Source organism: Pteropus alecto, unplaced genomic scaffold (assembly GCF_000325575.1).
Source record: "Pteropus alecto unplaced genomic scaffold, ASM32557v1 scaffold61, whole genome shotgun sequence".
Lineage (NCBI taxonomy): Eukaryota > Metazoa > Chordata > Mammalia > Chiroptera > Pteropodidae > Pteropus > Pteropus alecto.
The window spans coordinates 19,884,850-19,897,898 of record NW_006434835.1 but is presented as its reverse complement, the minus strand read 5'-3'; the positions used below and the strand labels follow the sequence as shown (position 1 = coordinate 19,897,898).

The following is a 13,049-nucleotide window of genomic DNA, read 5'->3' as shown; positions in this document are numbered from 1 at the left end:
CCAGGAATCAGGTTCAAATCCTGACTCTCTCTCTTTTAGGAACTGAGTGATCTTACACAAATCATTCTACCTCTTAGGGCCTCATTAATGTCTTGTTAAAACTACTGGTTTTTTGGAGTTCCTGAGAGAGTTAAAGGTAATCCAAATAAAGCACTAAGGACATGGCTGCAGTTACTACCAAAGATGTTGAGGGTCTGAACGAGACAACCACCACAATTAAATAAGAAGAGTTTTAGAGAGGCATGAATTCATGTAACATGAATCTCTCCCATCGTAAATGTATGATTCAATGACTTAATAAATTTAAAGTTGTGCAGCCACCACCATAATCCAGTTTAGAACATTTCTATTACCCCAGAAAGTTCACTCATGCCTGTTTGCAGTTAATGCCCACTCACACCCCTAGCCTTAGCAAACCACAATCTGCTTTATGTTTCTAGAAATTTGCCTTTTCAGAACATTTCATATAAATGGTATCATACGATATGCAGTCTTCTGCATCTGGTGTCTTTCACTTAGTAAGTTTTTGAGGTTCACCCAGGTTATAGCATGTCAAAGTAGCTCATTCCTTTTATTGCTAAACAATATTCCATTAAATGGATATACCTCATTTGTTTATCCATTCACCAACAGAATAGTTAGATTTTTTTTAGTTCTTGGCTATTACTTATAATGCTGCTATAAAAATTTTTGTATATATCTTTGTGTAGACATTTGTTTTCATTTTTCCTGGGTAGATTCCTAGGAATGGAACTATTAAGGTCTTACACTAAGTTTATGTTTATCTTTTTAAGAAACTGCCAAACTGTTTTCCAGTGCAGTTGTACCATAGATTGGAAGACTCAATACTGTCAAGGTGGTAGTTTTCATTTCTGCTTAAAAAAAAAAAAATTAACACACGTACCTCCTCATTTGGCAAAGACACATATACCCGTTTGATGAAACGCCTAAAAAAAGGATTATCAGAAATATAGTTTTGAATGTAAAGGTAATTCCATTCATGTAGAAAATAAGAGAAAAACTTGAAGTATAATGCTCAAGGCATCTGAATGCATTTTAATCATCAATGTAAAAAGTTATTTTTAGAGTTACTCTTAAAACTTTCTAGTCAATGTTTAAAAACCCTTAATATTATCGGAATTAAATCAACCATTGATTGTGCATACTTTTAACAGCAATAATACTTTAAAACATTTGATATAAGAAATTTAATAAAGAGATCTTTGCTGTCTCCTTGAAATTAAATACAACTAAAACGAATAAAGACAACAGAAAAGTAAATATCATCAAGAAACTAGGTAACATTTACCGGAATTAAATGTATGAAGAAGGGCTGGCTGCCTAGGGCAGTGAAAATTATACTGACAAAGGAGGAAACAGAGGATCTGTCCCTGCAGATTTAAAGACATGGATGGCAAAGCATACAGTTTTCCAAAAGAAACAGAAAGCATACTCTGAGGGGTAATAAAACCAACCTCCCCACACATTTAAACAAGCATGTGAGGACTGGCTCCACAGATCATGTGAACCCTAGTCAGTAGCAGGGTAATTGCAAGGAAAGCGAGGCTGAACAAAGAAAGATTAAGACTGATGTCTTTGTTAAGACATCAGTCAAAGACGCACTATCTTGGTTAAGACATCAGTCAGTCTGGCAAGATGACAAGCTGTCTTGCAGTGACCAAACTATTTTAGTTGAAGAAGAAATCAACCCAATCTCTTATTTACATACATACAAACACACTCAGCTAGGGCTTTACTGCTGAATCAGGGAGACTGTCTGTTAGTAGTGTATTCAGAGGACAACTCAAAACACTTGCTTGGTATCTTACTTTCCTAGTTCTTCACCTACAATATCCTTCCAAAACTAAGTTTTCCAAGAAAACTCCTTATTCATATAAAAATAATAGGCAAAACAGGCAAGGGTACAGGACTTGACTTTTTAAAAAGGTGTAAAAATAGAGGAAAAGAATAAATATAACAAATAAAATGAAGAACATGCACAAGAGGATTTTTGCCATAGAGCAAATTAAAATTGTAACAAAATATCTTTCCATGAATTATAACTTAATGAAAAAAGTCTTCTATAAAATAAGAGCTCATTGAGATGTAAGGGCTCAAGAAAAAGACATAAGGATCAAGGAAATGAGACAATAGAAGATGAAAACGGGATCAAAGAGATCAGAAAAGCAATGAAAAAGGAAACAAAAATCACCACAAAGGTTATAAAAGTAGTACCAGAAAGGAGATTAGACACTAACCCAGTAAGAAATAAGAACAAATGAGAAAACAGACAAAACAAAACAAAAAAGACCTGAAAGTTAGAAAGGATGCATATGGAAATTACAGATGTGGAAGGGAAAAAGCTGCAACATAATTCATAAATTATGTACAGAAAAAATACATAAATTAGGAAAAAAAATTAAAGATAGTATTCAAAATAACTTTCCCAAAACAAAGTTCCGAACTATCGATTTAAACAAACACCAAATCCCAGGAAAAATAAACCCAGATCAATCAACATATTTTTCAAATAACTGGATTTCAATAGTTGGAAACTGTATCTGGTAAGGAAAAAAAATTAAGTTAATCCATAAATGTGAATAAAATCAGGCTAACTTTAGACTTTTACACTGCAACATCTAATCATAGAAACAAAGGACAATGTTATGGATTTCTCAGGAAAAGAAAGAGAGGCCCAAGAATTTTATGCTGAGTCCACTGTCCTCCAATAGGAAGAGAATAAATTTGTTCAAACACACAAGAACATTGAACATCGTGTAGTTCCCATGAACCTTGCTTTTATCGGCTTCTCTTAAAGCCCAGTAAAAGAAGGTAAGAATCAATTTTGGAGTTTTAAGATAATTTAATCCAACCCAGAAGAAATAAGCAATTTGCCTAAAATGAAGCCATAAAATGAAGAGTTGCTTTCTGATATAATGCTGACCCTGTCCTCAAAATCTTGTCGGTAACAAGAAGTCAAAAGAAAGGATGGATATAGGGAGAAAAGTAATTAATTTAGTCTTCAAATTGAGAGTGAAGGAAATAATAAATATGTGAAATGAACACAAGTAAGTATATCTGTAGTAAACGTGTTTCTACATAAATCTCCCTACCTGAGAACAGCCTCATCAAGCTCTTGTGGCCTATTAGTCGCACCCATTACAAGTACTCTGTCATCTCCAGCAGACTGGACCTATAAACCCAAAAATTGTTTTCAGTATTTTTAGATAAATAACAAAGAAAATCATCATAAAGATTTCTGATCATTTAACAGGAAAACATATACACTAAAAATATAATCAATACTTACACCATCAAATTCTATTAGAAATTCAGTTTTTAGACGTCTACTAGCATCATGTTCTCCTTCTCTTCTTTCACACAAAAGGCTATCAACTTCATCTAAAGGAAATACAAGAATGACACCTGAGTTAAAAGCCAACTGTATGAGTCATCTGAGATTAATCTAGTTTACTACTTAAGTTATTAATATAGTGGGTCCTACTCAATTCATTAGATAGTCTTTAACTTCGCGCTTCATTAAATCTTTCCTTCTGAATAATCTTTCCTATCATACCTCTTATATTTGGAGAGAGGAGTTTCATAAAGGTTCAACTAACTTCGCTGGTAAACACGTTCTTACCTATAAAAATTATAGAAGGTTGAAGTTCTCGAGCCACAGCAAAAAGAGCTCTCACCAACTTCTCTCCTTCTCCCACCTAAAACAAGGCATTATACATTATTATATACATAAAATGTAATATTATTCCAGCTTTTAAAATTTCATGATTGAAAGTCCAGAATCAAGGAATTTAATTTCCTTTCTTTGCAACAACCAAAGATTGGTTTTAAGGAATTGGGGCGGGGGGAAGGGAGGTTACTGAAATATCCCTTATAATTTTAGAAAACAGACTATTATTTAATACTGTCTGGTAAGTACTTTAAAAAATAAAATATATTTGTTTTGCTTCACACTGCACTCCCAAGATTTGAGAATGAAACAGCTATTAGTCAAAGGTATAACTAGTGGGAAGAAAAAATACTAGGGGAAAGAGATGCGGTACACATTCCTCAAGCCCTGGGTTACAGAGTATATTTATAGAAGCAGGTAAGTTAGAAAGCACACTCCTGACCAAAACTTGCTCTATTAAGAATACACTGAAAGCTCATTCTCACAATATCACTGTCAATAAATATCAAAATATATCAAATGAACACCCCTTAAGATACTATACTAAAATCATTCTATGTACCAAAGCATCTTCTGTCCTCTAGGTGGCATCTATTCTTTTTACTTAAAATTTCATTTAAAAAGAAAAAAGGAATGGCCCAGATTTAGAATCATCAAAACAAATGTTACCAGAGCTGGAGGGAACTGCAAGAGATCACCTGTATGACATCAATACTTTATAAATGAAGTAAGGCCTGAAGTGACACTTTCGTAAGGCCAGCTCAGTATATAAAAGTTAGGCTGGAATCCCTATCTCCTAACTTTCAAGACAGTGTTCTCTATCATACTATGTGCATAATGTGGATAAACCTACTCTAATAACAATTTTACTTATGAAATTTCACATAAGAAACAAAATGTAACCAGGAAAAGAGGTATTGTTTTAAAGTTACTTTTAATTACAAAATTGAGAACCCTGCTAATACCTAATATTGGACTTCCAGGCTCCAAAACTTAAGACAATAAATTTCTGTTGCTTGTCAGTTTATTTTGTTACTTTGTTACTTTGTTACATAGCTCTAGCAAAAGAATACAGTATTTGACAGCACCATTCTAATGTCAAAAGAGCCTAACAAACTTTCTATGATAAAGAGTGATAGTCATCATCTCTGAATAACAGATATGAAACTCATAGACAAATTTTTTTGTGTAATGTTATTACCATTTATACTTAACACAGTAACATTTAGACAGTAACTTAAAATGTGACAATACTGGAAAAAATACTCACGTATTTTGAAGTTAAACTTGCAGCACTTATATTAAAGAAGGTTGCATTAGATTCTGCAGCTACTGCTTTAGCCTTTAAAAATCACAAGGGTAAATATTATATTAGTTCAGTATCTCGCTTTAAAAAGATAACCACATTTGGTCAACTTAAGTACTAGAAAAGATTTTCTAAAAACATAAGGTATGAAACAATAAATGGCAATCAATGTGTTTCTTTCTCAACAATGAGGGAAAGATCTAGGAAGAGCTGTGCTTCTTTCCATTCTCTTTTTTCCTAAGAGAATAAATTAGGAGAGGTTAAATAAAAAAGAGGATATTATTCTCTTCCTAGTTATAGAAAGATAAATAGCTAAGGAAAACGTTACTCTTTCTGTTATTTACTTTTTCCCTCTAGAAGAGCTATGCAGGAAAAAGAGGAATCCAGATCCTAGTAAAAACTTTTGGCAAAAGGATATTGGGGAAAAAGATCTGTTGTATATTTCAATTTAAAAGTTATTTAAATAAAGCTGTTAAGACTGTAAAAAATCAAGGGTTAGGAAGATACTCAATATAGTAAGGTAAGCTCTTCTGAGGTAAATATTTAAATATTTAAAGTAGGAAAAAAATAAAAACTAAACTATCAAATTTAACCAGACCAAAACATAAGACTGAAGATAACATATATAGTTCTCTATCTATTTTGTCATTGAAAACTAGTTTAAAAACTTAAGAGAAGTATCTTATAGCAAAAAACAAGTCATAAATAACAGACTCAGGGACAATATAAATAACAGACTCGGGGACAATTTAAAAAATGTATTATTATCCCTAGCATCTCAACAAAAGATTCAAATTTAAAAAGAATTCTTACCAGCATTGTCTTCCCATTTCCAGGTGGACCAAAGAGTAACAATCCTCTGGCAGGAGCTCTAAGCCCTGTGAACAACTTAAAAATATATACACAAATATAATTCTGGAGACGCTTTTTTTCCAGACATCTTAAGAATTATATGTCATCTAAAAAGCACAATTTTTCAGTAGCATCCTCCCAAAACAGAGCTGCCTAAAGCTCTAAAGAAAACACATAATCAATAAACTAGTATAATTATTGAAACAGAAAAAATCAAAATGAAATAAAACCAAATTCTCATTGACAGAAATGAAAGCGTACTGATTAAACAAGACATTGAACACAGGTATGCTTCTCCACATCCTTTAAAAATCTCTCCAAAATAACAGCAAATTAATAAAAAAGATAAAAATCTTCATAACAAAAAAAGAAAAGGAGACAACAGAGGACACAATAAATTTTTGTAGATGGAGAACTGATAAAGTGTGGTAAGTTATTTAGCATAACTGAGGGAGCTAAAACCTAAGTGCCTGCTTGTGAAGGGAAACCTAGAAACAAGGAGCAAACTGATGTCAGCAAAAAACCCTGGAAAAGCTCAGGAAGTGGAGGCAGCAGGTACCAGAGAAACCAGCAGTAAGACGGGCAGCCCAAACCAGAGGAACTGATTAAAAGTTTGTATGAGGAATAACTGAACCTACGTTCCTGCCCGCTCCTAAGAGCATTTAGGCAAGTACTTCTCTTCCGCAACCAAAGGAGGCAGAAGTTTTATTCCAGAGAAATTAAACCGGAATCTTCAGGCTCAGGAACACTGGGTGTGGCAGGAGTCAATGGTGAAGCACCAGACTGATAAATACTTTGCTTAATAGTGACGGTGTATGAGCTTTTAAGTTGAACCATGTGAAGTGGGTGATATTCAACTTTTTAAAAAAACACTTTTTTTAGTGGTTTTATAGAAAATTGAATAGGAGGTACAGAGAGTTCCCATAGAACTCCTCACCTTCTCATTTTCTCCTATTTTAACATCTTGCATTACTGTGGTACATTTATTACAATTGATGAACCAATACTGACACATCATTATTAAAGTCCGCAGTTTACATTAGGGTTCACTGTTTGTATCGGGTATCCACTATTACAGTATTATACAGTATAATTTCACTGACCTAAAAAATCCTCTGTGCTTCATCTATTCATCACTTGCTCCCTCCCCATGAACCCCTGGCAACCACTGATCTTTTACTGTCTCTATATTTTTGACATTCCAGAGCGTCATATAGTTGGAATTATACAGTACTAGCCTTTTTAGATGGGCTCTTTGATTTAACAATATCCATTTAAGGTTCGTCTGTTTATTTTCATGGCATGATAGTGCATTTCTTTTTAGTGCTAAATAATATTTCATTATATGGCTATACCAGTTTGTTTATTCATTTACTTATGAAAGAACATCTTGTTTGCTTCCAAGTTTTGGCAATAACAAATAAAGCTACTATAAACATTTGTGTGCAGGTTTTTCTGTGGACATAAATTTTTGACTCATTTGGGTAAATACTAAGTAGGATGATTGCTAGACAGCACAGTAAGAGTTTAATTTTTTAAGAAAGTGTTGAAGTGTCTTCCAAAGTGGCTGTGCCATTTTGCCTTCCCACCAGCAATGCATCAAGAGTTCCTGTTGTTTCACATCCTCACCAGCATTTGGTGTTGTCAATGTTACAGATTTTAGTCATTCTAATAAGCGTGTAGTGGAATCTCACTGTTAACTTGCAATTCTCTAATGATGAATGATATTGAGTATTTTTTCATATGCATGTTTGTCATCTTTGTATTTTCTTTGGTGAGGTGTCTGTTCAGATCTTTTCCCCACATTTTAAATGGGTTATTTTCTTATCGTTGAGTTTTAAAAGTTCTTTGTACATTCTGGATAGCAGTCCTTCCTTTAACATATATTTGGCAAAGATTTTCTCCCAGTTGTGGCTTGTCTTTTTGTTCTTTTAAGAATGTCTTTCACAGAGGAGTTTTTAATTTTAATGAAGTTCAACTTACCAATTTTTTCTTCAAACAATCATGCTTTTGGTATCGTATCTAATAAGTCATCCTCAAATCAAAGATCACTAATATTTTCTCCTATGTTATCTTCTAGGATTTTTATAGTGTAGTTTGCCTTTTACAAAGGCAAAATTTAGGTCTGTGACCATTTTTGAATTAATTTTGTGAAAAGTGTATATGTCTAGATTTATTTTTTTGAATGTGGATGTCCAATTGTTCCAGCACCATTTGTGGAAAAGGCTATCTTTTTTCCCATCGAATTGCCTTTGCTCCTTTGTCAAAAAGAAGTTGACTATATTTATGTGGGTCTATTTCTGGGCTCTTTACTCTGTTCTACTGATCTATTTGTATATTCTTTTGCTAGTGACGCACTGTCTTAATTACTGTAGCTTTTTATGTTTTTAATATTTTTCCCAGCTTTATTGACTATAATCAACATAACATTGTATAAGTTTAAAATGTACAATGTGATGATCTGATACACATATATATTGCAAAATGTTTACCACAATAAGGTTAGTTAACACATCTTTTACCTCACATAATTACCATTTTGTTACTGTTGTTATGGTGAGAACATTAAAGTTCTACTCTCATAGCAACTTTCGAATATATAATACAGTATTGTTAACTATAGTCACCTTGTGATACATTAGATCCCTAGAAACTATTCATCTTATAATTGAAAGTCTGTACCCTTGACTAACATCTTGTTTCCCCTACTTCTAAGCCCTTAGCAACCACCATTCTCCTAAGAGTTCAATGCTTTTAGATTTCACATATAAGGGAGATCAGATCATATAGTACTTGTCTTGTCTGACTTATTTCACTTAGCATAATGCCCTCAAGGTCCATCCATGTTGTTGCAATGGCAAGATCTCATTCTCTTCCATGGCCAAATAATCTATTATAGATTACACTGTTTATCCAATCATCTGCTGAGAGACACGGAAGTTGTTCCCATGTCTTAGCTACTGTGACTAATGCTGCATGATTACTGCAGATTTACAATAACTCTTGAAGTCTAGGTAGTGTCAGTCCTCAGTCTTCCAATTTTGTTCTTCTCTTCAATATTGTGTTGGCTCTTCTGGGTCTTTGCCTCTCCATATAAACTTTAGAATCAATTTCTTGATATCTATAAAATAACTTGTTGGAGTTTTGACAGGAGTTGTATTGAATCTATATATCAACTTGGGAAGAACTGACATCTTGATAATGTTGAGTCTACCTATTCATTTAGTATATTTACTAAGGTTTCTGCCCTTCTTGAGTCTAGGATATTTAACTTTGAAATAACCTTCAAATGACTAGTATTTTCACTTATTACAGCTTCTTAATCGTCTCTTAATTGCACACTGTGTCACCACCATGGAAATATGCCTAAATACAAAATCATATGCTACTTGACCTGTCTGCTTTAGATGTGTTCTTTAAAAGTATGGGTAAACCAGAAGCTGAATGACCTTTCTAGCACAGTGCAAATATTTCCGTAGTACCACCTTCACAATTTTAGATATTTTTGTACCCTAAAAACCATGGCACTTGATAAATACTGAAAGCCACATTTAAGAATTAGGTGGCAGTTATAGCATTGAAGAGGCAGTTCTAATCTTAGCAATTTGATTTTTATTTCATTTTCTAGGTCCATAACTTAACTATAATCTTGAGCAAGTAATTTAGGTCTTAGGACTAATTTATCAACAAATAGACTATATGACTGCTAAGGTCCTTTTCAGGTCTACAATTATATGAATCCTTTCAAAAAGCATTTTTTTGGCAATACTCAATGTGCTGCATTTACTACTGTTACATAATTCCAGCAAAAAGTTAGCCTAATATAAGGACTACAATATGTTTCCCCAAAGTGTAGCTGGAGGTGGTACAAGAGATAAATTTGGTTCATATAAGGGCAAATGCTTTCTATTTTAATAATTCTCAAATTATTTTATTCTGTATTACCAAAATTTCAATTAGGGTATCAAACCAGTGATTTCGTGTACACTGCTACTTTGAATAAGTAGTAAAACAAAGAACGATTTGAAAATATTCAGTGAGTTCTAGTATAGTTGATACTCATAAACTGTAAACACCTTAGAGTAGTCACATTTGTGACTACTAAGAAAAGTCAATAGTTCATGAACATAGGTAAGATAGTTGAGTAAGCATTAGATTGTAAAAACAGAGCCACACAACCTTTATACATTCATTTTAAAGCACATTTATCACAATGGGCCATACAACATCTATTTTCACTAGATGTTGTAAATGAATCCATAAGACTTGAAGGTTCGAGAAGAGAAATAACTGACCCAGAAGTGGATCCTCAGATTTATTTTTTACAACATTATCAGAACAGCAACAAATGTGCGATCCGTGAACTATAAAAATCCAAAACAGTGCTAAGTATAGAAAATCAATTATTTATTATCAATTAAGATTACCTAACTTCCTTAGTGAATCTAAAAATATGGGATGGAAGGTTAGCTCCCTACTTGTCATTCACTGGCTCTCTACTTACTTTCGAATCTTAGTATCTTGGAAAATAGTACTTTTAAAACTTGTTCTTCAAACATAGACTTAAAGAATAATTTTATCGTAATTATCCTTTTCTCCAGTATTTGTCCCTTAATTTTAAATCCCTGTTATCCTTGATATAAAAATCATTTCCTGTTACCTATTCTTCCTATAAATGTTAAAAATGGGTTGAGAATTAGGAATCCTTATAGTCATTCTCCTCTTATGACTATCAACACCAATTTCTAGTGTTCTTTAAAAAAAAACCTTACATCTACAGTTATATGAATTTATTATTCTAGCATAGCTCCAACATTTCTTTACTGCCACCAAAGATTCAGTAATGGATGATGTTATAGGAAAATGATAATATAGTCCTTACCTCAGGCCTCAGAGAAGGAAGAATGACAATTTCTTGCAATGCTTGTTTTGCCAACTCTTGACCAGCTATATCATCAAATTTAACGGCTGTTCCACTAAGAAACAATTTTAGTTAGCTCCACAATAGAAATATGCATCAGTTATTATCATATGAAACCTAACTCTATGAAACATACTTTTATGTTAACTAACTGTAAACTACAGTTAAATCAGTAAAGCAATAGTTTTCTACATTTATAGTAGTTAAAAGTCAACATAAAAATTAAATATGTAAATTAGATAAGGTATTTATAATCTATTTCACTCAATACATTTTATGAATAAAATTCAAAAGTAAAAACTATAAAATAAAACGCTTTAGATGGCAAAACTTACTTGTCCACAATTTCATTCATTATAAGGTTAGCAAGGTTGCTGTCCACATTCCTAAAATTCTTCAAGTCTTTCTTTTTACGAGCAGCAGTTGTAGGGGTAGAAGGTTTATTTGTTCGATTTGTTTTTGGTGTACTCTTAAAGAACACAAAATTTTAATATGAAAACACAACCTAGCATTTACATTTCATAAGTGAATTAACCTTAAAGTTCACAGAAGGATTAAAAATAGGAAAAAAGAATATAAAAATCTAAAAAAATGTATATTTACTATAAACTAAAATGGTATTCACTCCAGAACTACATTGGCATGAAGTGGGTTTAGAGAGGATTTTATTCAGAGAGATTTAGTTACTATAAAATAAAAAGGCTCTATGACAACGGACTCATATAATTTTGATCTTTTTTAGAATTGTAACAAAACTCTAAGTATATTTAATGTTACTAAATATTTACGTAGATTTAAATAATTTTAAAAATAATACACTTAAAATGAACTATAAAGCATTATATAAAACAAACTGGATAAGCAAGCTTACTATAAAAAAGCCTAATTAGGTCCAAAAGTAGGTAAAATAAGACTCACTTTTTTTTTGAATAGCAAAATTGTTTACATAATAGCAAAAAAACTAGAAGCAACATAAATTTCCATCAACAGAACTGATAAATATATTGTGATATATGCACTTAATGAAAGATACTATAACAGTGAAGATGAATTACAGTGAAAGCATTAAAAATCATGGGTTAAAATCAGGAACATAATATTGAATGACGCAAACAATCATTGGAAGAATATATACAATATAGCTCCGCTTATATAAAACTAAAAAGCTTATAAATAAATATTTAAGGTCATAAATTTAAGTGGTAAAACCATAAAGAAAATTAAGGAAGTGATAAACACAAAAATCAGGATAATAATTATCTCTGAAAAAACTGAGAAGTGACTGGAATAGAGAAAGTCTCACAGGGGACATCAAAGGTAATGGTAATATTATTCTTCTTAAGCTGGGTGGTGGGTCCGTATATAATATCATGTATTATGTCTCATATAATGATTATAGGGTATTTACGACATGAAAAAGGTATAAAGAATAGCACAGTATATTGCAGTTACTTCTGTAATGCAAAATTAACAAATATTAGAAGACATGAAAAAGTATATTTACTTTTAAGGAAATGTTCAACCCTAGTACTAGAATTTGATTGCTGTTTTAAAAAAACACTTAATTGGGTTTTAAATTTTATTTCAGTAATTATTATATTTACATTACACTAGTTGAAGGAAAGCTGCTTCTTGGAGTTGGTGATATATGTACAGGTCCTTTTGCTCTGTGTTGCTTGATTTGTTTATATTAATATAGTTGCAATAAAATGCCTATTCCCTTGAAATAGATTTATTCATTCTCCTACTTATTGCGGTTGTACCTACAACAAGGTGCAATTTAGAGTAATTTAGAGAAATTCTAAGAGATTTGCTTTTTAATAGCAAGTTGCCCTTGTAAATTAGAAAAAAAGAAAAATTACATTTTGTGGAAACTTATCAATTTTTTAAAGCATTATAAAATACTTGTAATAAACTTAGGCAAGCATATCATGTTCAAAATTTTATATCTGCAAAGCACAGCAATTAAGTTCTGTCTCCAAATACCTTATGAGTGGCAGCTGCAGAACCAGGTCCCTGTCTCACTCCAGAAACCATGGATAAACCACTGCAACTAGGTGCTCTCTGGTGGCCTGAAAGGCCCGTGGATCCAGTTTTCATAACTGTTTTTGAACGAGGCAGTGAATTACTAGTATGTGTTAAGGGATCTTTTCTTTTTGGAACTGCTCCACTTTCTGTTAAGGCAACAGTAAAGTCATCATGGTTAGAAAACTGTAGCTAAACATTATAAAAGTAATAATAAAGACCAGTACAAATTTGCAAAACTAAGCTTTTATATA

The 13,049-nt window shown here is 32.3% G+C and overlaps 1 protein-coding gene across 2 annotated transcripts in view; it reads right to left on the bottom strand.

The window, feature by feature from the left end:
* The window catches only part of SPAST (spastin), a 46,773-nt gene that overhangs the window by 9,590 nt on the left and 24,134 nt on the right, over positions 1–13,049 (bottom strand). For both annotated transcript variants that reach the window (XM_006910368.3, XM_006910367.3), the window contains exons 5-13: positions 12,757–12,944; positions 11,106–11,239; positions 10,732–10,825; positions 5,811–5,885; positions 4,962–5,033; positions 3,644–3,719; positions 3,311–3,402; positions 3,114–3,193; positions 905–947 (exon numbers count right to left, since the gene is read on the bottom strand). In XM_006910368.3, the coding sequence (XP_006910430.1) occupies positions 905–947; positions 3,114–3,193; positions 3,311–3,402; positions 3,644–3,719; positions 4,962–5,033; positions 5,811–5,885; positions 10,732–10,825; positions 11,106–11,239; positions 12,757–12,944 (854 nt within the window). The remainder of the gene's footprint in view (positions 1–904; positions 948–3,113; positions 3,194–3,310; positions 3,403–3,643; positions 3,720–4,961; positions 5,034–5,810; positions 5,886–10,731; positions 10,826–11,105; positions 11,240–12,756; positions 12,945–13,049) is intronic.